At 45.2% G+C, this 23,002-nt stretch overlaps 1 protein-coding gene across 3 annotated transcripts in view; it reads left to right on the top strand.

Moving 5' to 3' along the window:
• Positions 1 to 23,002, top strand: part of MAMLD1 (mastermind like domain containing 1) — a 271,023-nt gene that overhangs the window by 234,344 nt on the left and 13,677 nt on the right. For all 3 annotated transcript variants that reach the window (XM_087748681.1, XM_087748682.1, XM_087748683.1), the window contains one exon: positions 1,314 to 3,035. In XM_087748681.1, the coding sequence (XP_087604807.1) occupies positions 1,314 to 3,035 (1,722 nt within the window). The remainder of the gene's footprint in view (positions 1 to 1,313; positions 3,036 to 23,002) is intronic.

Below are 23,002 nucleotides of genomic sequence, written 5' to 3'. Positions count from 1 at the left end.
CATCCTACGGTGATCGTCCCGTGACACTGTCCTCTGAGAGCACCAAAGTTGCTGGCCGTTGTGTAGTGACTTTCAGGCAAAACTGTGATGTGCTTAATAATGAGTGTAAAATTTAGAAGTTAGTCATACCCACCACAGCCCTAGAGTGGATCTGGTTACACCGGGGTTAGGTGGTGGGGCTTTTCTGGTGATATGAGCTGTTATTAGATGTGAATATTTTTCATGGTACGAGATGACTGGCAGCACTTGCAATTGTAGGCCAGGGCTGGGAGAGGCTTTACTGTGAGCCGGCTTAGAGGAACAGTGACTTTCTATGGTTTTCCCATTGCTGATTAGATACTTTTCTAAATGCTGCCTCCCTCTATTGATAAACAAGGACATAATGCTTATTTCCCTTAACTTGAAGCAGCAATGTTAATGTCTGATTAATCCTATGACATACAGGTCATGCCTGTTAAAATTGAAAGCCACAGATGATTACATTTGGAAGAGGTTCCCATATCACACTGAATTAGTATTAGAAGAGCTGTTTTCCGTTTCACTTTCTTTATATGTATAAGGCAGGTTTTTTCCCTAAGATTTGTGGATTTACAACTCTACCATTTCTTGTAGATCAAGATATTTATATAATTGTATTTTGAAAACACTTCCATTTTTATGAATGAGTTGCAATCCTTCAAAAGAACAAAGCCCATACTGCCTTAGAATTATTTACTGGTTTCTGAAATCTAAAACGTCTGTGATTAGGAAGCTTGAAAGTCTGTTTAGATAGATAGTTGAGAATTTGTTTTGGTTTGGTTTGTTTAGAAAGTATGCCAGTTATTTCAGATGTTCTGCCTATAAAGAATGTAAAACAATTTCGTTGTCTCAGGTCTGAATTTAATCTGAGTCACTGGCAGAAGGTCACTAAATTCAGTCCAGGGTTTCATTCAGATCTGCCATTGTTTAGACCTAAAAAATGTTACCATAAAAATGTTGGCATGTTTGTTATTCAGGGAGTGTAATGTCTTAATTGAAATGGTACCAGAAACTATTTAAAAAACTTCTATTACAGTTCACATGACAGTATTTTATCGCTTTAACATCTGTTTTAAGGCCAACATGTGAGATTTAGCCTTTGTCGGACTAGAACTCTCTTGATTTCAGTGAAGTTGCACCCACTTAAATCCTGATTGAATTTGTCTCACATGATTGGTTTTTTAATTGTATGATTTAATTTTCTTTATGTCCAACCCAGTGTTACAGTATGGAGCTTCAGAGCATGTTAGAATAAGGTCAATAACGGATCCTTTCTTCCGTTTTTATTTTCCCAGTTACAGGGATCCATTAAAAGAAAACTGGAAGATGATAGCTCTCCTGCCTCCAGTGGCGCGCCTGATGTCATCTTCCCAAATGACAGTAAAAGACTTTGTCTTGATGACGTAAACCTTGCCATGGGCCAAGGTGCCAATCCCAATGTGGCGTGTCCAGAAATGCAAAGCTCTCCGTTCTCCGCCAGTCACAGCGCTTCTTCCCTGGGAGTTGCCGGTCATTCAGTGCTCCTCGAAAACAATCACATGAATGGCGGTGGCATTGGTTCCCCGTTTTCAGTGCCACCCAACACGGAAATAAATCAGAAGGGGTCAATAGGAGGGCAAAACAATAACATTGTCCACTATGATGAGAAAGGAAACAGCTTGCAGTCTGTGGACCAAGAGCTGCAAGATCTATTGGAAGAGCTGACGAAAATGCCTGATCCTTCTCCCAATGACCTGGATCTGGAGAAGATTTTGTGCAGCAAGGCTGAAGAGCCACTTGGGCTGAGTCATTCTCAACCGAGCATAAGTACCACTCCAAAGTCCTCCCCACAGAATTCCCACTTGGAGAACCATGTTGCGAACAAAGATTTTTCGCCGGGCTGCAATCCAACCAGTGGAGGATCTCCTCAGATGAGGCCATCATCTGCTGGAGCTAACTTCCAAGTTCCTCCCTCAAACAAACCTGCTGCATCGCCCATCTCTACAGCAGCTCAGAGCAAGAACCAGCCACCACCTATGCTTCCCGTACCCCTACCCAACATACCTGGCTCCAACTGGCACGCTCAGCAGCTAAAGCAGCTGGCAGCTAGCAAGCAGGTGTCTACTACTAAGCAACAAGTACAGGCTCCTAGCTGGCCAACTATGTCTCCTCCTGGTCTCTCTCCGCCTTACAGGGCAGGATCGTCCCCACACCATCAACCTTTCAGTCCTCAAAATGTTATGGTGTCTGGCATGCCTGCTAATAATTTACCAGGAAACAACATTCAGAGTCCTCAAAACACTCTGCTTTCAAGCATGACTTCCAGCAGCACCCCATCCAATGGCCCCTCTCCTCCTTATGGGTCTGAGAAGCTCTCCAGTCCGGCTCTGAACCAGCAGCCCTTCAGCCCGCAGAGCTCCATGCTGCCCACCCTGGCAGCAGCCAGCTTACCCGCAAACAACATTAAAAGTCCACAGAACAACTTGGTTGCCAGCATGGCCTCCACAAATACTGGACCTTCTCCACCATACAGGCCAGAAAAGCTGTCAAGCCCAGCTCTGCATCAGCAGCCCTTCAGTCCTCAAGGTACATTAATGTCTAACATCACTCCCACCAGCAACCCCACAAGTATGCAGAGCTCGCTTTTTAAATCAATGACTTCAAACCAGTCTAAAAATATGAACATAATTATGCAACAGCCATCCAGTAGCTTACAGCCAGGTCTGGTGAATGAGAGCCCTGTTAGCCAAGACCAGTTTTCTTTCAGTAACACCAAACCACTGTCTCACTTTGCCTCAGAGTCTGCTCCTCAAAAGATGTCACCTCTGACAGCAGGACAAGGGCAGCAGTCTCTCATTCACTATCTCCAGCAGCAGCAGCAGCAGCAGCAGCAGCAGCAGCAGCCGCCTCCAGCCCCGCAGCAGTCCCAGCAGCCTAACAACAGCCAGTTTCTCCAGCAGCAGTTTCGACAGCTGATGCAGCCACATCGGATGCAGAGACACATGCAGCCTGCCACGTTGCCGTCTCAAAGCAGACAGGTGAGAACGCCTCTTCTGTCTTATAGGGCTTATGTGAAAATATTGAGCCATTTATTTTCTTATTTTTACTTTCCTGTGTGTTTCAAATGCGACGTCACTTAAACAACTGGGGCGTGCACAGTGTATACAAGGACAAGGCAGTAACAACATCCTGGTGTTATCAGAAGTAACTTTACTTATTTCTTCAATTGAAATGTACTGTAGTTCCACCATGCGTTGTCTCTTCTAGCCCAGTGGAGGACTTTATGCTATTAGGCAAAACACATTTCATACCACTAAAATAAATTATTTTTACGTGTATAGGTGGTATTCTTATTTAGCTTATATTGTAAGTTGTAGAGATGTTCCCATAACATGTTGCCCATCATCTTTTTAGTGGGAATATATTTTTTTTTTCTTAGTGCCCTTCAACAAATTCATGTTCGTGTTACGCTTCTGAGGCTAGAAAAGATCAGGTGGGCTGAGAAGTGAAGTTAAAATGTGACTCCTTCATGGACAGCAGGTCAAACAGTACAAAGAGGCAGACTTGAAATACCTGTTACCAGCATTTGCCAGAAGCAATGCCCCGCTTTGGATGAGGGCCATTCCCCACCCTTTGTTGATCTGCGATACCAACCCAGCTGGTAAATGCAGAAATGCAGCTGGCAGGAGTGAGACACAGCCCTGATTTCCCTCCAGCACCCTTCTTCCTGAGACTCAAGGAGCAATGCGAAGCACTATCCACTGCCACCCCAGATCAGAAAGATTTACTGTGAACGAGGACTTCAGAGCAAGGAAGGGCTTGGGGACTCAGTCCGAGAGCAGCCTGGGTGTGAGGAATTAACCGCTATCTTTACGTTAGGAAGAACAAAGGCAAACAGATTGAACCTCACCACCAAAGCCAAGTACCTTGCTAGGCTGAGCCAACACTTTGGAAGCAGAACCCTTCCAGCTGCTTAGCTGTGCACACAGGCGCTCCATCAGCTCCTCGTGAAGGACTGAAACGCTTCTCACCTGGCAAACCAGAGGCTGATCTCTGAAGGTCTGTTAGATGCCGCTCGAGAGCGTGGTGCTCGGCTGGGGAACCCGCTCCAGAGCCTGGGTTTCTTTGCTCTTCTTCCCTGCTAAGTGACTGGTTCTTATAGAGGTGGATTTCTTCTTCAATGTAGGTGACTTGGTGTAGCCTTGTCCTATGATAGCAATGAGAAATAAGGGGATAGTAAGTAAATGTCAGCTTCTTAGTGGTAGATCAATGAGGTGCATTTCCACTGTGTCACTTTAGGATCAACTCACTCCCTTCCAACTCGTGCACGCTCAGTACTGCCTTGCCTCGATAACAGCTTAAAACGGCCAGCTGGGAAGGCTGGTGACTTGCTGAATTTGCTTATCCAAATATGTAACATGTAACGATATGGCACATACAGTTCGCTGTAAAGGCTTATCAATATAAGGCCCCTAATTCAACAAAGGCCTGAAGCAATTATGTTGCTTTAAGCACGTGAGGACCCTCTTTGTGTTCAGTGGGACCCAAATTAAACACAAAGTAGAGGGTCTTGCTGGCTTGGGATCTAGGAGTATGGATGGACATATGATTGAAAGTGAGTAAGTTGCTGCAGCTTCAGGAATTACTGCCCATCAGATGTTTAACTCCAGAGGCAGTGTGGGTGAAGAATACATTCACAGTGTTTTACTGCATCTGGGATGATGGCTGGTAAGTTGTTAACTGCAGTAACATGATCACTTTTGATCGTATGGCCATAACCTTTGAGCATATATTTTTCTTCTGGCTCCCCCGCTGGGTGTGTGGAATTGCCACGTCCCTGTTGGATTCCTGAGGTTTCCTGTGCTCTACTTTTCCCTGCTTTCCATTTTTGTCTTACACCTCGGAACCCCCTACGTCAATGATTAGCCAAAAAAAAAAGAGAAAAACTCTGCAGTGAGTCTCTTTAATTGGCCAAAATAGCTCCTCTTCCAGCAACTTTCCTAGTGCTCTGCTGGTGCTGCATTTTTAGCTGATTCCCACCATCAGAGAGAGTGATTATAATTTGGCGGCTATCAGTAAAGATCAAGGACAGTTAAGACAATGATTACAGGTGATGAGCATTTTACATTTTCAGACTAGCTAGGTAAGCTTATGGTGCCTCCCTCATTTTACAAGTAAGACTTATTACGATAATTATACACCAGATGACAGTGCTTCAGTTTTACAGTCTGTTGAGCTGCCGAAAAAAGATGGTGGATGTTCAGGAGTGGAACATTCTGTTATGTTTTGATAACTTTACTGTAAATCTCATGGAAGAAAATGGATCCTGAGTGCTGAATTAAAAGAAAAATGACATGGAAAAAATATTCTAGGTAGGAAGCCTTAAAATTCTGGGATACTTGCTACGTTTCTTTGAATCTAGCATGTAGATCTGTTACTTGTCTGCAATAGATTTCTTATTTACATTGAGACATTGATACTGAAATTTTGGACCCGACCTGCTGTGTACCAGTTTTACTCCACTATAGCGAAGTAGCTCCAGTGGCTGTGGTTTTGATTTCCAGCAGTGTACCCGGAGCTGAATTTGAGCTTTGCAGAATCTCGGTGCCAATTCTCTCCTGAGGCAGGTGATGAATAGGACTTTTCAAGCATAGAGCAGTTGTTTCATTAAAAGGCAAAATGTTAAGGATTCAGAAGACAGGGGAGACAACTTCTGCATCTTCAAAAATTACTAACCTTCTGGTGGAAAATTGCCTTTTTTAGCCTCATTCACAGAAATTTGCTCAAAGAAAAATAACAGCATTCCCTGGAATGTTGTTTAGTGTTTAGAAGTCATCCCCTTACTCCGTGTGTGTGTTTGTAAATGTGACTAAAATTTATAAAAAGAAGGCATAGTACTGTCTCCTTTTGAGCAAGAGGTGCAGCTTTGTACAGAAGAAGAATGTGGATGGTGGCCAGTTGGAGGGAGAACAATAAACCATGAAATTTGATCCTTGTAGCAGGCAGAGCAACATGGGGAAGAGAGCAGCGGCTGGGACCGAGACCCAGAGTGAGCTTTTTGCTGTTGTTTTAATGCGTATTAAAGCAAAGACTCCACATTCCAAAAGCTGGGTTACTAGTGGCGCCTCACAGCTCTACTATTTTTGTACTTAATATCTCTTAAGCGTAATCAGACTGCATCCCAGATCCTGTATTGCCTGGACAACTGGTAAATCTGATAAGAGCTAATTTTTCCCATCTGAAGCACTGTGTCTTTATTGTCAAGCATTGACGGATATTGATTGAGGCACTGACAGTTCGCATTGTGCGATACTGCAAAGCCTGGTGGTGCTAACATTGCTCTTGTGGATATGTGCAGGTTTTCATTTTACTCATGTAGGACTGATACTTGCTGAGTGAAATTACACTCAAAGGTCTGGGCTCATAAATCCACAATATAAAGATGGTAGTAAATGCCAGAGAGTCAAAGATAGTCTCCAAAACTATCACACAGTTTTCTGGGCTTAAGCTTAGCGACTTGACTTTATTGCCTGTTTCTGGGTACGTGAAAAGCTGCATTTGCCCAGGCAGGTTGAATAGTTGGGCATCTCCCTGTTTTTCATGTCTAAATACAGTTTGTACTTGCAGATCTCCTATTCTGGCATGTCAGATATATTGGGCCCAATTCTGCCTTCAGCAATGCTGATACAACATCACCGCCTCCAGAAGAGCTCTTCTTTTACTCCCGCCAATATGAGACCAGACGCAAGTCTCGCAAAGGGAAAGGAGGGTTCCCTGGAGGGCAGGAAAATGAGCCGGTGATCTTTGCAGTTTAAGGCAGGCTGGAATAAAAGAAACCCTTTGGGTGGCCATTACTTTTCCAAGCCCAAGTTTATCTGAGCTAAAATTTGAGAGTCTTGGTGGGGAGCGCAGTGTTGCCCGCTGCTCTGTGTGTAAAATGTTGAAAACCAAAACACAACTTAAAAGGTTGTTTTGTTGGGGGGAGGTAGCTAATAAATAGCCATGGTTTGGGTGGGACACACTGCGCATTTCTGAGGTCCTCTTGCGCTGTAGGAACCGAACGTGCTATTCTTAGATCTCTCTGCATTCCTGCTGACATCCAGCTAGTTGTATACTGGATTGTCAGTGAAGGGTGTATTTGTTTCAGCTCCGTTGCCAAAAATGATGGTAGAGGAAAAAATTATAGGACAAGAGACAGAGAAATAATATTATTTGCAGTAAAAATGGCTATATTTTACTACATGTGGACTGCATATGAGATAGTGAAGAACATGCTGAAGACTAAAAAAACCTTTGAAAAGGACTTGACAGTGTTTCTTTAACTGTGGTAAAAGCAGCAATACAGTATCTGAGTTGGCAGAGTAAATTATAGGTTGCAGAGAAACACCAAAACCCCTGAGCTAGATTAAATATACTAGGGAGAAAAAAATTAAACAAAAAATCTTGTTTCTGAGCATGAGTTCTCTAAATATAGAAACAAAACTGAAGAATAAATGCACTGTTCTAAAGAGCAAACTGACCCAGAGCTTAGATGTCAAAGGTTAAATAAATATAATGGAATACAAAATACAGCTTTTATTAATATAAACAGAAATGTTAATACCACGGACTGATTCCTGGGTGTCCTATGTTATGTGAAGTTATTTCTGCCCGTGAAAAGTCAGCGCACCGTGACTGTTAGATGAGGCTGTTCTCATGCAGCAGCACTTGTTTATAAGCTCTGATGCAGATTGATGAAGAGTTTGGAAAAGCAGAGAACGCAGCCCGCAGCATCTGAGTACATACAGTCCTCTTGTAAGTACAGGGAAAAATCATGTTTTATTTGGGATTTCCAGGATGTCACAAAGAGTCTTCCTAACACATAAAGCAACTACAGTTTCATGTATTATTAATAAGACCAAAAGTACTGGCCAGATTTCATGTGCAGTTTCACCCCCCCTCTTTTTCTTGAAGTGTCAAACTTATCTTTAAAGCCACTTTGAATGAAGTTCTGCTGGTATTTCCCCGTCATCTTCTTCTTTTTCTTTTCTTCTCTTCTCTTCTCTTCTCTTCTCTTCTCTTCTCTTCTCTTCTCTTCTCTTCTCTTCTCTTCTCTTCTCTTCTCTTCTCTTCTCTTCTCTTCTCTTTTCCCTTCCCTTCCCTTCCCTTCCTTCCCTTCCTTCCCTTCCCTTCCCTTCCCTTCCCTTCCTTCCCTTCCCTTCCTTCCCTTCCCTTCCTTCCTTCCCTTCCTTCCCTTCCTTCCTTCCCTTCCTTCCTTCCCTTCCCTTCCCTTCCCTTCCCTTCCCTTCCCTTCCCTTCCTTCCTTCCTTCCCTTCCTTCCTTCCCTTCCCTTCCTTCCCTTCCCTTCCCTTCCTTCCCTTCCCTTCCCTTCCTTCCCTTCCTTCCTTCCTTCCTTCCTTCCTTCCTTCCTTCCTTCCCTTCCCTTCCCTTCCTTCCCTTCCCTTCCCTTCCTTCCTTCCTTCCTTCCTTCCCTTCCCTTCCCTTCCCTTCCCTTCCTTCCTTCCCTTCCTTCCCTTCCCTTCCCTTCCCTTCCCTTCCCTTCCCTTCCTTCCCTTCCCTTCCCTTCCCTTCCCTTCCCTTCCCTTCCCTTCCTTCCTTCCCTTCCCTTTCCTTCCCTTCCCTTCCCTTCCCTTCCCTTCCCTTCCCTTCCCTTCCCGTCCCCTCCCTTCCCTTCCCCTCCCCTCCCCTCCCTCCCCTCCCTCCCTCCCCTCCCCTCCCCTCCCCTTCCCCCTCCCCTTCCCCTTCCCCTTCCCCTTCCCCTTCCCCTTCCCCTTCCCTTTTTCTCTTCTTCTGGAAAATTTTTTTTAAATATTACTTTTTTTTCTTTTACTAATGCTGTGAAGAAGAAAAACATTTTATTTCAAAGGGCAATGGTAGCACAATACTGAAGCAAAGCCTTTGAGGGAGTGGAGAGCTTTTGAAGGCAAAGCAACAAGCCCTTCAGCTAATTAAGTGCCTCTGAATAGGCAAATAAAGGGAGCTGGTGATGAATCTGGATTACAGAGAGCAATAAGGCTGAGCCTGGAGTTTGACCTCTCCACAGATGTAAAAACATCTTCTTGAATGGTCATTTCTGAATTTATATTGATCCGTGCACTTGCAACTGAGTTGATATTTTTTTTTCAAACTTGGAGATTCTCCCCTCCCTTCTTTCGAGAGAGTCTGAAAGGAGCTTGACTGAAACTATGGGACTGCCATCTTCTCCCTTCCCCTCCCTCCCCTGCGAATAAATAATGCAAGATAAGTTTTAGAAAGTAAGGAGTAAACTTGTGGAAAGAAATGGGGTGTTCGGCCTCAACACGCCAACAGTAATACAACATTTTCAGCAGTGCAGGAATCAAGATAAAAAACTTAGTTCACGTCTGATCTTCTTAGCCCATTGCTCTTTTGCAGTGTTTGTTAAATCGCATGTGTTGTCGTCTTCTGTTAGATTACAGGTATTTCAAAGGATTTCCCTGTTGTAGTGGAGCCCTTGTAGCCATGTTTTAACCTTCTCAGTTCTTCGGCTTGTATTTTCAGATGTTTACAGGCATTGATATTTCTAGCAGCTCTGCCTAATGCACTCGTGGTCCTTGCAGTTTAGCTATCTTTTGTGCTGAAAGCACTTTTGGACACCACCTAGCACATCATTAGCGCAAGCAATCTGAAGAGGAGAAGCTTGTAACTAGACCAAAGCCTTCTGAACACCATGTAGGGAGCATCCTCCCCCACCCTCACCATTGCCCGCCTTTTGGATCTGAAATTAATGTGGACACTACATCTAAGCCGCAGCACTTTCCTCAATCCAGCCAGGTCTTTTCCTTAGTTATGACCTGTTTAATAAAATGAGAGACGTTCTGCCAGCAATTTAGCACTTAGGACACAGACAACTCTCTGGGAATCTGATGCTGGACAAATTAAAATCCACTTGGAAAGAAAAAAGAGACTCGGGAGGTACTGTAAACACCAGCGAGGGGTGCTGGGAGGCGTTCAAGAAAGTCTTTCTCTTCGTTACCTGCAGGACGCTGAGGCGATGTGCGTGTGGGCTGACATGGTGTTGTCCACGTTTTCGGTGGAGAAAGACAAGAGGACGTAGTACTTAGGTACCGTGAACACGTAGATGGAAATGTGACTTATCCCAGAGAAATTTAGGACAAGGTGCTGGATTTCAGCCCGCCAGGCTGCTTTTAATGAGTTTCCCGGTGCCCGGGCCACAGGCTGTATGGCAGTGCTGTATCCCCCCGCTCCACCCCTGGCAGGGCCGTACAGCCGGGGGTGAGCCGAGGAGAGTGTGCCATCGCACAGAGGTTCTGCGTTAACTCTGAAAAAAACCCTTGCTTTTGTGGTTTTGAGCTTTAAGCAACAGAGAGTTGTTTCCTTCTGCTCTGCAGTGGGGGTGGGAGCGAACCTCTTCTCTCAAAGGTATAGGGAAAGTGGTGGTATCATGCTAAAAAGCGTCTGATTCGTTTGATGTGAAACCATATTCTGACACGCATTTGTACCAAAACCACTCTGATCCTGCCAGCCAAGTTGGGCAATTTCTCTTGAGTTTTGTAGGCAGCTTGGTCGCAGTATTCACAAGTTTTCCTGGGCTAAACATCAGCTGAATCAGGCCCCAACTGCAGATTTTCTTGCTTTCTTTTTTTTTTTTCAAGTAACCCATTTTGCTTTCTTTATTACAAAAAAAAAAAAAAAGCCATATGCAGAAATCTTTACTTTATAAGCAGTTGAGCAAAAGGTTTCGAACATGATTTTTTCTCAACTGTACCCTTAGATGTAATAAAGTTATAAACATTTTAGGAATCTAGGGAAAGACTCAGGGACCTTCTCGCTGTTTGCCTTCATAATGAATGCCGTAACCTCCTCCTGTGTATCATTCTTAAGAATAACAACGTGAAGAGTGGTTGGTGATGGGTAAGACACACAGCTTGCATCCTCGCTTACAAGTCAGTGCACCCATAATTCTTATATTGAAAAGGTGTGTCCATGGCACGGCGTGCTGATGAATAGCAACGAGGAAATGGTTTCCATGACCCTATTGTACACCCAACTCATTTCGTCTATGCTGTAAATTCCCATTAATATCAGAACAGCTTAATTCCATTTTTTTCCCCACATTTGTGGAAGATAGGTTTGTTCGTTGTCTGTATGTTCTGTATCTTAGTCAATGGCAGTTTGGGAAGCTTATTTTGAGCTAAAAGCAGCCTGGCTTTCAGAAAATGTGCTCACTTCCCTAAACCCATGCCCTTCTTACTACCTCAAATTTAATGCCTAAATTAATAATTAATTTTCATACTTTTTGCAGTGATACTGTGAGAGCACGGTTTGTACTCTTGATTTTTGGGGGGGTTTCTACCTAGTATTGTCTTGTAGTAGTCTAAAATTACATCTGTATTCCACAAGGCAGAAATACTTCCAGAACCAAAGTCTAATTTAACAATTAGAATAAAAAGCAAACAAACACAGCAGAGAGTCCCTCGGATGGTGTTAAATCATGTGCCTGGCGCCGGCCGGCGGTGCGGCAGGGTGGGGTGACTGGAGCAGCCTACTTCGTCCGTCGGCTCTGCTCCTCTGTCATTTCTGCCTCGCTGCAGTAAACACTGCACACCAAATAAAAGTACAAACATGTTTTGTTTCAGATGCAATACCTAGAAATAACTTTCCTGGTAAAATGAACTCAGTCTCTTTTTTCTTTTTCTCTGGGCATTTTGGAGAAATTTCAGTGTGTGGGTGGGGGAAAACAAAGCCGCGGCTGTAAACAGGAACTGATATTGTCTCCGTGTCTGAATGGGGAGAGAAACTGAACTGGCCTCGGTGGTTCTCTCGTACATCTGCGAGTCTGGAAACACTGGGATGATTCACAGTTTGCTGATTAATACAGGAGCAAGCAAAATGGTGTGAATTAACGGCCATTACAGAGCTGCGCTGGATGGCAAATATCCCCCCAGAACAAATGATGTTTCACGAAGATCGCTTAGAGGAAGAGGTAATGGGTCTTAAATACAAATTAGAAGCAGTCCCATCAAAGCTGTTAACATTAAGGTTTGAAAGCCAAACACTATTATGAGCTGTCTTCAAAAACTGTACATTTAGGAAGCGTATCAGTCTGCCGTGTTGGCTGTGTAATATTTCTGTCTCGAGCACTTTGGACTATTTCAAGCAGACAGCACTAATAATTGATAGAAATCCACAATCGGAGTGTAGCAGTTCTTCTTAGGGCTTTGGAGGCTAATCACTCTATTACAGGTACGTTTTAAAGTTTTTTACAGCATATTTATAAGAAAATCTTACCATTTTCAGTACGTAATTCTTAAAAGCACTACTGTTAACAAAAAGTAATCCTTTATTACAATTTAACCCTTTGCATATGGGAATGTTCAAAGAAGAAGATAGGAAATAAATTACTTTAGCTTAAATAATATTCTCTATATAACCAGCAAAATTATTTAACATTTCTCACTGAAGTAATGAAAACGCGACACCTTAGCTCAGCGTCAGGCAGATGGAGGTGTGAATGCAGGTTATGGACAAGCTGTGCCGAGCTGTTTTTCCCCGTTACGGAATTGATAAGAGACCCACAAGGAGTGTAAGCCCTGTAATGTAGACAAAATAGTATGATATCCTGGTCCAAGACATTACATTAACAGCTTGATCTTGTAAAGATTCAAACACATCCCCCCCTAAATTTACGCAGTGGGAGGTCATCCCAGGACGACTGCAGGATTGGTTCTGAGAGCAGAGTGAATCGTGTCTGTACGTCTTTGTACGCTCAAGAAAGACCAGAGGTGGAGGAGAAGGATGCAGCAAAGGGCACAGCAATCGTTCGCAATGGCGTATTAGTGCTACGACAAAAAAAGAGAGAGTTGGAAGCTTTGATGCACCGTTCCTACCTTCGCTCAAGTTTACGTTTGAATTATTTTGGGCTTTTCTGGTGTTATTTTCTGGGGGTTAGTACCAGCATTTTGTAAACGTGCCGGAGTTTGAATAAGTTTATGTTTTCATCAGTCCAGTGATTATTTGCAGTCCCCTTAGGTTGGTTTTTTACAGTCAAAATTGCAGGAGCAAAATTTGCCCCTTGGAGGAAGAAAAGCTGCCCCCTCCTCTCGGGCACAGCAATAGCAAAAGCAAATGAAGAAGGAAAAAAATTCTTAACAAAGACTTTTTCCCTCTCTTTTTCTTCCATGATTGCAGGCTGCTAATGCTAATGTGTTTCTTCCCTTCCCGGAAAGATGAGGACATACTATCCCGGGATACCAGTAGTACGTATCCCCGTCATAAACAAATCCATTTCTCTCAGTACTTAAATACTGAGAGCTTTTGGAAGCTTCTCTTTGCATAATAAACGTGTTTAATATTTCCTTTACTCTCCGGCATTATTAAGTATAAACTGTTACTGGGCTGGATTGAAGGGTAGTTTACACGGCACTTGTATTTGGATAGTCTGTTTTCTTTTACCATTGCTCCGAAGGGCGTGTTTAAGCAATGAATGAATGATCGTATGAGCATTATTTTTTTGTTTCGTACAACCCCCTTTTTCTCCTCCTTTCCAGCTCAGTCAGCACGCTTTCCGCAGCGGCATTTTAGTTTTCTGCGTGGAAATGAGGCGTTTAGCAGAATAGATGCATAACAAGGATGAGATACTTTTTTCTCCTTTCCCTCTTCTCCCAAGAGATACCCTGTGACTTCCTCTATTAGTCCATTAATCGCCATAGCTCAAAATTCAGTCTGATCAAAGGAGCAGAACGAGGTTGAAAAGTGCAGATTCTGGCAATTGACTTGACTGTTTAGATTCCCCGCTGAGCTCATTTAGAGCTGGAATTAAGCTATTCCTGCTGTATTTTTCGGCTTTGGCTCGGCCACAGTGCTGTGCCCAGCGCCGCACCGGGGGAGCGCTGACGGCAGCGTGGCCGTTCCCACAGCCCGGACCCAGCCTGCACCAGAGAGCAGCCTCCAGGATCTAAAGAGCTGAATCTCCCCGTGCCAGGAGAAAGCTGAGTAATCTTGTCTTAGTTCGATAAGAAGGTCTGTGTTTAGATGACATTAGCTATTCGACTGGAGAAAAAGTGGAGAACCTGTTAACTGAAGGTGCCGGAGTCAGTATTGATGGTTCTGTGTTCTTTAATTGAAGCATCAGGTTTCCGTCTCTCGCAGCTCTCTTTACGGAGGTTGGTGCGCGTGTTATGAGTGGGAAGGAAAGAATTAAAAAAAAATGCGAACGGGAAATTTGTAAACAACATGAAGCTTCTTGTAAAAATTTTCTTTACGATGTAATGACTCACTTAAGGAATACAGTTGTTTTTAATGCCTGTTTATACGTGCAGTTAGAAACTGGTGCTGTTTTCTCTCATTAATAGTCTTGTCGGATCTTGTTTGCTTAAGGCAAAAATGCAGACTGCCCATACCTGTGTTGTTCACTGCGGATTAACGTCTGATTTTGCAATCCTTACACATGGCAAATTCCTGTTGATGTATCCGGGAGTTACAAGTTCTCCAGAAACAGTGTGGGACTCTTGACGTCCTTATTGTGATTCCACAGTTCCCAAAACTCTGCTAATATCTCTCAACAGAGACAGAGTAATTCGATGTGTAACTTCTTATCTCATTAAAGTGAATTATTGTCACTGAAATGTGAATGGCATTCTATTATCAGCAAATATTATGTATTTAATGGTTTAAGAGTGCTTAAGGTCAGCAAGAACACAGAAATGCTGATAACATCACCATAGACTGTGTGATGGTCCTGGAACGTGAGTAAATCTTTAACTGAAGAAAGTTTAGTGAGACATATTGGTGTTTTCCCATAGTTTAGGACTTTGTCTAAAATCCCCAACATATATTTATGTTGTATTTTACTTTAAAAAAAAAAAAAGAAAAGAAAAGAAAAACTGACCATTTAATAAGAACTTTTTTTATTAAGAAAAAATATTGGCAGTGAGGGGAAGAAATGGACAAATCCATTTCATGCCCAGTCCACAGTCTGAGCTTTTTCCTGCGTAGGTGGCATATATCTATATGTCTATAAATTTTAATTTTAAAAAGAACTGTGAGCTTCATCAGGGACCCTATGTGGAATAAGATTAGAAAGGGACTCCTGGCTTGGGTGTGCTGCTCCATTCCAGCTTTACACAATATATAAAACTACTGTGCTTTAGCTTACAGAGGTTTCCTCAAATTCATACTTTATAAAGCATTTGTCAGTATGGTGGGCTAAAATCTTGCTCTCTCTGTGGTTTCTTACTTTTTCTGCTTATGATAACAGTATTGAGGCTTTGCATAAGATGAAATGCTGTCTAGCTGCATTTAAAATACACTTTTTTGCCTATTTCTGTCTTGATTGAGCGAGAGGGAGGGTGCCTACCTGCTGTCTAGATTACCGTCAAACTTAACTGAAAGTATAGTTGAATTGCACGCGGTTCCCCTAACAGAGCCTATTTTCTCCTTCTGACTGGGTACCAACAGGCTTTTACTTCTGCACTAACATTTTCCAAATAAAATGTTTTTGCCAATTTCTGAAGAAATATCAGAACAAGTACCAGCTTAGACATGCTGGAAGGAGTCCTGCGCCATAGATTATAAACTGCAACAGTTGGCCAGAATAAGGAATTAAAGTAATCCCTGATATTAGGAGCACGAAAATGCGATGACCTCCTCTATATGCCCTGTGTGAGTTTCTAACCCAGTTGCACTATAGGTTCCCCTTTATCGCTGTTGCTCCATACCTATACTGTGCAGAAAACAAAAGACCAGCCATTCAGCTGGGAAACTGGAACACACGCTTGCAAATATTACAGACTTTAAATGCATTGTATTTTTAACAGTAGTTCGTGATTGGAATGACAGGAAGGAAATGAGCAGAAAACATCCTATTCTATCTCTATATAAAATCTTGCTTGTGAAAGATACAGTTACCACAATAATGATCGGACGCTAATTGATTCATTGTGCTGGGAGACAAGTGCTGAGCCGAGGAGCCAGCGGGGTCATTTTCTTGCTCCAACTCCACTTTGGTTGTTTGCTGAGGAAGGGCAGGAGAGGGTTATAAAGCTGCTGCCGCTACATTCAGCGCATGTTTTTCTCAGAAAAGAAGAGACAGCGCCAGCCAAGATCTCTTTCCTTTGGAAATTGTGGCTGGGAAGGGCCCCTTTGGCGCAGGAGACAAAGTGGGCAGTCAGACAGCCCCTTTCCTGAATCCCAGGCAGGCACCAGACGGCTGAAGGAAGAGAGGCACCAGGCTGAATTAGATTGCCTGCCTGCTTTGGACAGTAAGGCAGAGAGGCAGGCTTAATTGCTTTGCAGCTGTTCATTTTTTCCCCTTCTCCCTCCCCTGCCCTCCTCTCCCTCCTCGCAGCTGACCCCGGCAGCAGCCGCAGCTCCAGCCCCAGGGAAACCTCGCCAACTTGGGGAGAAGTAGCAAAGGTTTCTGGACTCATTTTTATCAGCCTTTATACCCTTCCCTCAAGTCCAGCGGCAAATGGGGAGAGAAGGGAAGGTATTCAGGAAAAAAAGACTCTTCGGCGTAACCTAGTAATTTGTCGCTTTTTTCTGGGTTAGTTTGTACAGTGGTTTCTGAACGCTGCTTGTGGCAAGGGGCAGGCTGGGACAGGGGACAGGGCAGTGACAGGCAGACAGCCCGGGTGGCATCCTTTCGGGAGAGGCAGCTGGGTGTCATCGCTGGCAGGTCCGGGGATCCCGTCCAAGCAGACAAACCAGGAGAGCCTTGGAACGAGCCCCCTGTGATGGGGTGCTCCCTGCAGCAGGATGCACGGGACCTGAGATTTCCTCTCTGGAGCCGCGATACCGGTTACGGAGATCTCCCAGACTGGTGCCTGGCAGCGGGAATGTCGGCTGGAGTTGTTTTGGTGGTGCTCTCACCGATAAAAGAGCCTCGGCACCGAAATGTTCTTGACCTGACTATTAATGGAAAAGCTTTTTTGAACCTCAGAGAACTTGCAGGGGTCTCCAGCCCTCAAAAACTGGCTCAGACCAGACTTGCAGATTTGCGTGTATCTCGTAATGCCAAAGTGTCTGAACCTCATGTTTGTGCAGGAAACAGAGTTTTCTTAATTGCTCTCACTCCACTCCCGGATTTAAACATTTAGAAACGTGTTTCCATGCCTTAGCAATGAGACTGCAGTCAGCTTTCAGCTCACCTGGTTTGCAGAGAGGGGCTTTGCTCATCTGCTGCTCAGCCAGCCTTCCTGGGTCTGTTCACCTCCAGCAGCAATGTCAAGCTAACCCAATTTTGCAGCTGGTATCGAGCGCCAGAGGCAAGCTTTGTAGATGTCTCTTTAATTCCTGCACTTGTAGAATTTAGTGTACATTTTCCCTCCAGTTCCACTGACTCACACAGTCCTTGGGGGCGGAGGCAGAGGGAGAACAAGAAGGCTATAACCCAGGTCTAATTTACTCATCTGGTAAAGCCAGTCGTCAATGAGCCTTTCCCCTCTCTGTCCACAAAGACAGTCCCTCTCGGGAGCCTGTTTGGCCTCCCAGTTATAATTATGGCATCAGTAGTTTTGTACTTGACTGTCCTCCCAGGCCGACTGCATCTTCTCTGCCCGGGTGTCGTGTCTGGGTGATAGCATTAAAACATGAAATGCCCCGGTGAGCCGACAGTGCGACGCAGGGCGCACAGCCCCGCGTTGTTCAGGAGCACGGGCTGTCATGGCACGCTAATCTCTTTATACGGGACATATTTGCTGCTTGTTTTTTATGATACCCTTCACAGCATAAGCCAGAACTTGAGGTGGTCACCAGTGCAGGTTTTTGGCACGTTTCTTTTAAGGCACAAAACCGTGATGGGGATCTTTGCTCAGGGCTGCTGGAGAGATGAAGGGTGTTGTTCCTGGGAAGGTAGCGCAGCTACCAGATGCTTTGGTGGTCAGAAGGATTTGTGTCTATAAGATATGTATTTAGAAATAAGGTACGGTAGCACGTAAGTGGCATTTTTTACCTTTTTTAATCTGTTCAACACGCAGCCTACAATAGCTCTACCAGTTACATTTGAATTAAAACCGGCTCCACAAGCTACAAAGGCTCTTGAGCCTCGTTGCCGAGACCGGAAATCCATTGTGGCGTCCTGATTAGTGCTGGTGAAATCAGAAACCTTTCTCAGGGCAGATAACAATCTCGCAAATGAAAATATAACCTGTTCATCCTGAATTTTAACAAGGATGGTTATGCAACTCCAGGCCAAATCCAGGATATGTCCTATCCGTGTGCCCCTTGGTCAGAAAGGATGTGCCGGTAGGGCAGGGTGGGATTGCAGCCCTGCAGTGCCCTCTCCCAGAAGCAGCCCTGCGTTATGCCAGGTCTGTGGCCAGAGGCAGGGGGAGGGGTGCTGGGGGGGTGAGGCTCAGCCCAGGAACTGGGGTTCACGTGTTGGGACCGACCCCTCTGAAGCTCTTGGCTGAAGTATCTTAAGACAGGGCCTCTATTTAATGTTCCTCCCCCTGCCAGTCGCCACTGCCAAAGGAGGGGTGGTCTGTCTGGGGCCATCCGTGCTTTTGCAGTCCCATAATAGTCCCTTTAATTATGGGTAACAATAGGTTCTGTTTTTTCCTATGTTAATAACAAGTTCCAGGGTATAAATAACTCTGCAATTAAAACAAAACGCCTAACGATTTACCATTTGACACCTATGCAGTCTGCCAGAGCCTTGGCTGTGCAAGGAATTTTTTCTCTTGCCCTGAATATTTTATAATTGTTTTACAAAGAGCACATGGATGCTCCAGTCATTAAGAAATGCCAACCAAGGTACCTGGCGGCACCGGGGAGCAGAGAACAAATAGCTATGCCTGTGCCGAGGCCATAGAGAGCTCTCCTTTCGGACATGCAGCCATGGTTTGTTTGACTACTTCTGTATATTGACCTTTCTTTTTTAAGAAAAACACAAACAATCAGGATTGCTTTATTGTAGGACCCATTAACTCCTTCAGAGACTTTGTGGTGTCTGTTGATAAGAGCAGCGCACGTGTGGCCATGTACTGCAGCCTGTGAGACACCTCTGCCGCTCTGCTGCATTTGGATGTTTGCAGGCAGACGCTGCATGTCCCTTGCTTTGTGCATTTGGAAGAGCCAGTCTATATATAAAAATACGTGGAAATAGGCCTGGGGACTCTAATCACATTGGCCAAGGAGATACGGGCCATGGGGAGAGGGGAGTTCACCTTTGCTTTCAGACATGGAGTGCCGTCTCTCATTTCCAAGACTGGCTGTGATGCGTTTGATGTGGAGCCTATGAATGGAGTTGCTTAAATGCACAAGCGTGCCTAAAAATGTAAAAATAAAAGCAGTGCTATTTTAAGACTCTAGAATCAGGGATTATAAATAGCCCAACTGGTGCGTTACTCCTGGCTGGGTGTGCCGGCCCTAAAACATCACCACAACTGTCGCTTCCCTTTGAAGCAGCTTGTCGGCTAATGACCGCGGCAGTGGAGCCTCCTCTGCGTTTCCATGTTCTCTTGATAAGCACAGGTCAGTGATAAGGTGCTCTCCAGGTTGACGTGTCCGTCACACAAGTCCTCGCTTTGCCAGCTTGGGCCTGCGAGCACACACAAATGGAGAGGTGGGTGCGCGCTGGCGGGGAGCGCTGCGGAGCTGGGATTCAGTGGTGGGAAGTAGCGTTAGCAGGGTAAAGCGGAGCTCGCTCTGCTGAGCACAAGCCGTGGAGCCGGGGCTGCTGAACCCCGGAAAAAAGCAAAATAGTTGCATGGTTAAGCGCTGGTTTGGGACTCGTGAGATGTGGGTTTGGCGCTCTCCGTTGTCAGCCTTCCTCTGTGACTGGTTGGGATTCATCTTCCTGCTCCCATCATTTAGGCTCCTCCTGTGGCCAGTGGAGGAAAAGATCTTTAGAGGGTAATTTCACCTCACCCTAACGTGCACCTCTGAGATGTGATGGATGGTCTGCGGTGAGGGAAGCCTGGACAACACGCTTAGGCTTGGCCCTTGTCTGCTGGAGGTACCTTTATTCTCCATCTTTGGACGGAGCAGCAACTGTGGTGATCCAATATACAAAAGTCTATGAAGTTGAAAGTCATATAGGTACCTTAAACAGCCAACTTCTGCCTCAGAAAGCATTTTCGTTTCTGTCCGGTTTTCCAGTGCGGTGGCTGGAAAGAAGTACCTTTGATGGTGTTCCACCGCCTCAGTACCACAGGCGAGCACCTGGGGGACAGGCTCTTCTCTGGCGGCTCTTTCCGACAGGAATTCTGGCTGACTTCTGCACCGAGTAGTGATATGTTTATTTGCAATATATGGAGCCAGTAGACGTCTCTGGGTGATAGGGATCTGGAGACTAGTAAACAAAAGGAGGCAAGGTTGGAACTCAAACTGTAAGAAGGCTTGTTTGGGTCTAAAGAAAACAACTATAAAACCAAATAATGATGGTGTTCCAAAAGGTCTGCAGTGGTGTATCTCAGGACAAGGTGCAAACGTATCTGCCAAGCCCCTGCACTGGGTTATTCTTACAGGGAGCTCTAAGCAGCCTGTACCCAGACGGTGAAGAAAAGGGAGCTTGTTGGCTGCTCCTTCTTTTCATAATAGATAAAAATGGGCCAGGAATCTCTCCTGGTGTAGCTGAGTTTTCCCCAGTAAGGTGCAGCTTATTTCATGTTCTCTCAGTGGAGGAAAGCTTGCAAATAGGCTGCGTCTAGCATCTCTAAAAGAAGCAAAACACCCTGATGTCTGAAGGTTTCCAAGAGTTCGTGCTGAATTCTTCCTCCATAGCCTGCTCGTAACACAGAGGAGCCGTGTCCTGATGTGATGCTCCCCTAGTGCAGAACAAGCCACTTCTATTTCGCGGTGATAGAGAAGATGATTTCCATCAAGAAATGAATGGGGACGACAGCAGTGACAAATAAAGATCTTAAGGGTTCAAAACCGATAAGCTGACAGCTCCGTTTTCAAACCTGGTTGTCTTGAACTAACCACCTAGAAACAGTATTTTGGCAATCTGCTGACTGCAGTGGGCACCTGCGTTCCCCGCAGTGCTGACAATCAGGGAGCTTCTGGGGGGGACCTGGACGTGGATAGGAGAAGTTACAGCAAGTGCCAGGTCAAAAATTAAAGCCTTTGTCTGAAAGTGAAGTTGTTACTTCACTCTGAAAACAGGGACGTCTCCTATTGCTCGCAGTGGTCAGAGTTGCTCCTGGAGGTCAATAGGAGGGCTGATTTAACGCTCCGTGTCTTTTTTCTTTTACGCTGAACTCTTAATTATGCCTGCATTTCACTGCAGATTAGCAGGGAGCGCAGTGCGGAGCCCGAGCCCCCCAGATCTCCTCTGCCCTGGCCCTGGGGTGTGTTTACAGATGAGCTCTGTGGGTCTGCGAGGATGCGCACACACACGCACGCTGTTACGGTATGAAGAAGCTCAGTTTGCTTTTTATTCCTCCCCCACCCCCCTTCTTCTTTTCTATAATCATTGCAAAACAGGAACAAATGAGTGTGTCGCTTTAAACCATGAAACCACTTAGTCCGTAAAGACAGATTTGGCGTCTTTGTGCTGGCAGTGACAGGCGCTCCATAGTGATCCCACTGTTCTCCCTCTGCCCCGCACCCCGCCGCCACTCCCCACCCCCTCTGAGATTTGCTCCGTGTTTGCCTGCCTCTGTTTTTGTGGTTGGTAACCAGCAAAAGAATGGAATGGATTTAATGATTTGTTGGCTGCGGTGCCGGCATGATTAAGTCAATAAAGCTGCAAGCTGAAAACAGACAGTGTAGTTACAGTATATGACTTTAACCTTGTTAATGCATGTTTATGTCCTCCTGCCCACTGTATAGCTGTACATTGCATAAAGAAGATCTGACCAATCTTTAACCCATTAAATAATTCATAAAGTGAGAGCAGACATCAGCTACTTGCGGAGCGGATCAGTAACCATGGGGTCAGCAATAACTTTGGCTCCCTGGACCATATCCAGCATGTTTAAACTCTGGTGATGTCACCAGGCAAGCTTCTAACCTTAATCATTTGGATGGGAACAAAGGGAAGTTAACTGTTGACATGCGGTGTCTCCGCGGAAGAAACGCTTGCGAGTGCTCTGCAACATCTCTGCCTCGCAGGGAGCGTCGGCTAGCTCCAGCCTCCTTGCTGCTTTTATACGCTTCCCTCCTTCCTTACGGCAAAAGTGTGGCTGGCCAAATGTTCAAAGGCACGTGTTTCCCAGAATCCTATTATCTTAAGTGACAGAGGCACCAAAATCCCACAGAATTTCAGGGGAATGTTGGCTGACTTGAGAAGATGGTATTTGGAGGCACTTGGATAGTTTTTTCATCGTGGATATAGTTTGAATTAAAAGTATCTCCTGCCGTGTAAATGAAAGAGAAGGATATATAATGGGGATGGAAGGAGGCAGAAGCCAGGGATGCAGGAGAGGATGCGGAGTGAAGCAGGGCTGTTCTCACCGCGGTAAAAGCTCTCACAATAAGGTATCAGGCAGGACTCGCAGGAAAATCTTAGGATTCTCACCCGTAACTACGTCAGCCAGCCTCTTCTCCTTTTTCTTACCAGTCAAAACATAGGGCTGACTTCTCCTAGCACACAGCCCTCTTTACACAGCTCCCAGCTGGGCACTGAGGGATTCTCCAGGTGCGGCGATGTCCGTAGCTGTTGCAGCTGCTTCTTTTCCTGGCACGTAAGGGGTGAGTCATGGGATCACAGGGTGTGTGGCCGGGACATGCTGCGCTCCACTGGTCTGTGCAGCCAGGTTAGAGGCCCTAGGGGACCATTACGAGTTGGTGTAGTTTAGTGCTGTTCTGAGATGCAACCAGCTGTGGCCAGACCCGGAGGAGAGATGCAGAGAGGAGGACACGACAAAAATCTCATATGCAGAGTGAAGCAGAAAAAGCCCTTCCACCTCTCGCCGGTGAGCAGCACGGAGCGCAGTTCTGCTGCAGGTCTTTGGGGTCATAGCCCAAGGGCATGGTAGAGGCACCGTTTGAGGAGGCTGAAGACATAACCTCCACGCTGCCCTGGGAACTGACCCTCATCCTCCTATTCAGGGAGTAACTTTAATTCCTTTTTGGG

This window comes from Nipponia nippon, unplaced genomic scaffold (genome assembly GCF_047370975.1).
Source record: "Nipponia nippon isolate SJK-2023a ecotype South Korea unplaced genomic scaffold, ASM4737097v1 scaffold_12, whole genome shotgun sequence".
In the NCBI taxonomy this organism is placed as follows: Eukaryota; Metazoa; Chordata; class Aves; order Pelecaniformes; family Threskiornithidae; genus Nipponia; species Nipponia nippon.
The sequence above is the reverse complement of the archived record's forward strand: the minus strand, read 5'-3'. Positions and strand labels throughout refer to the sequence as shown.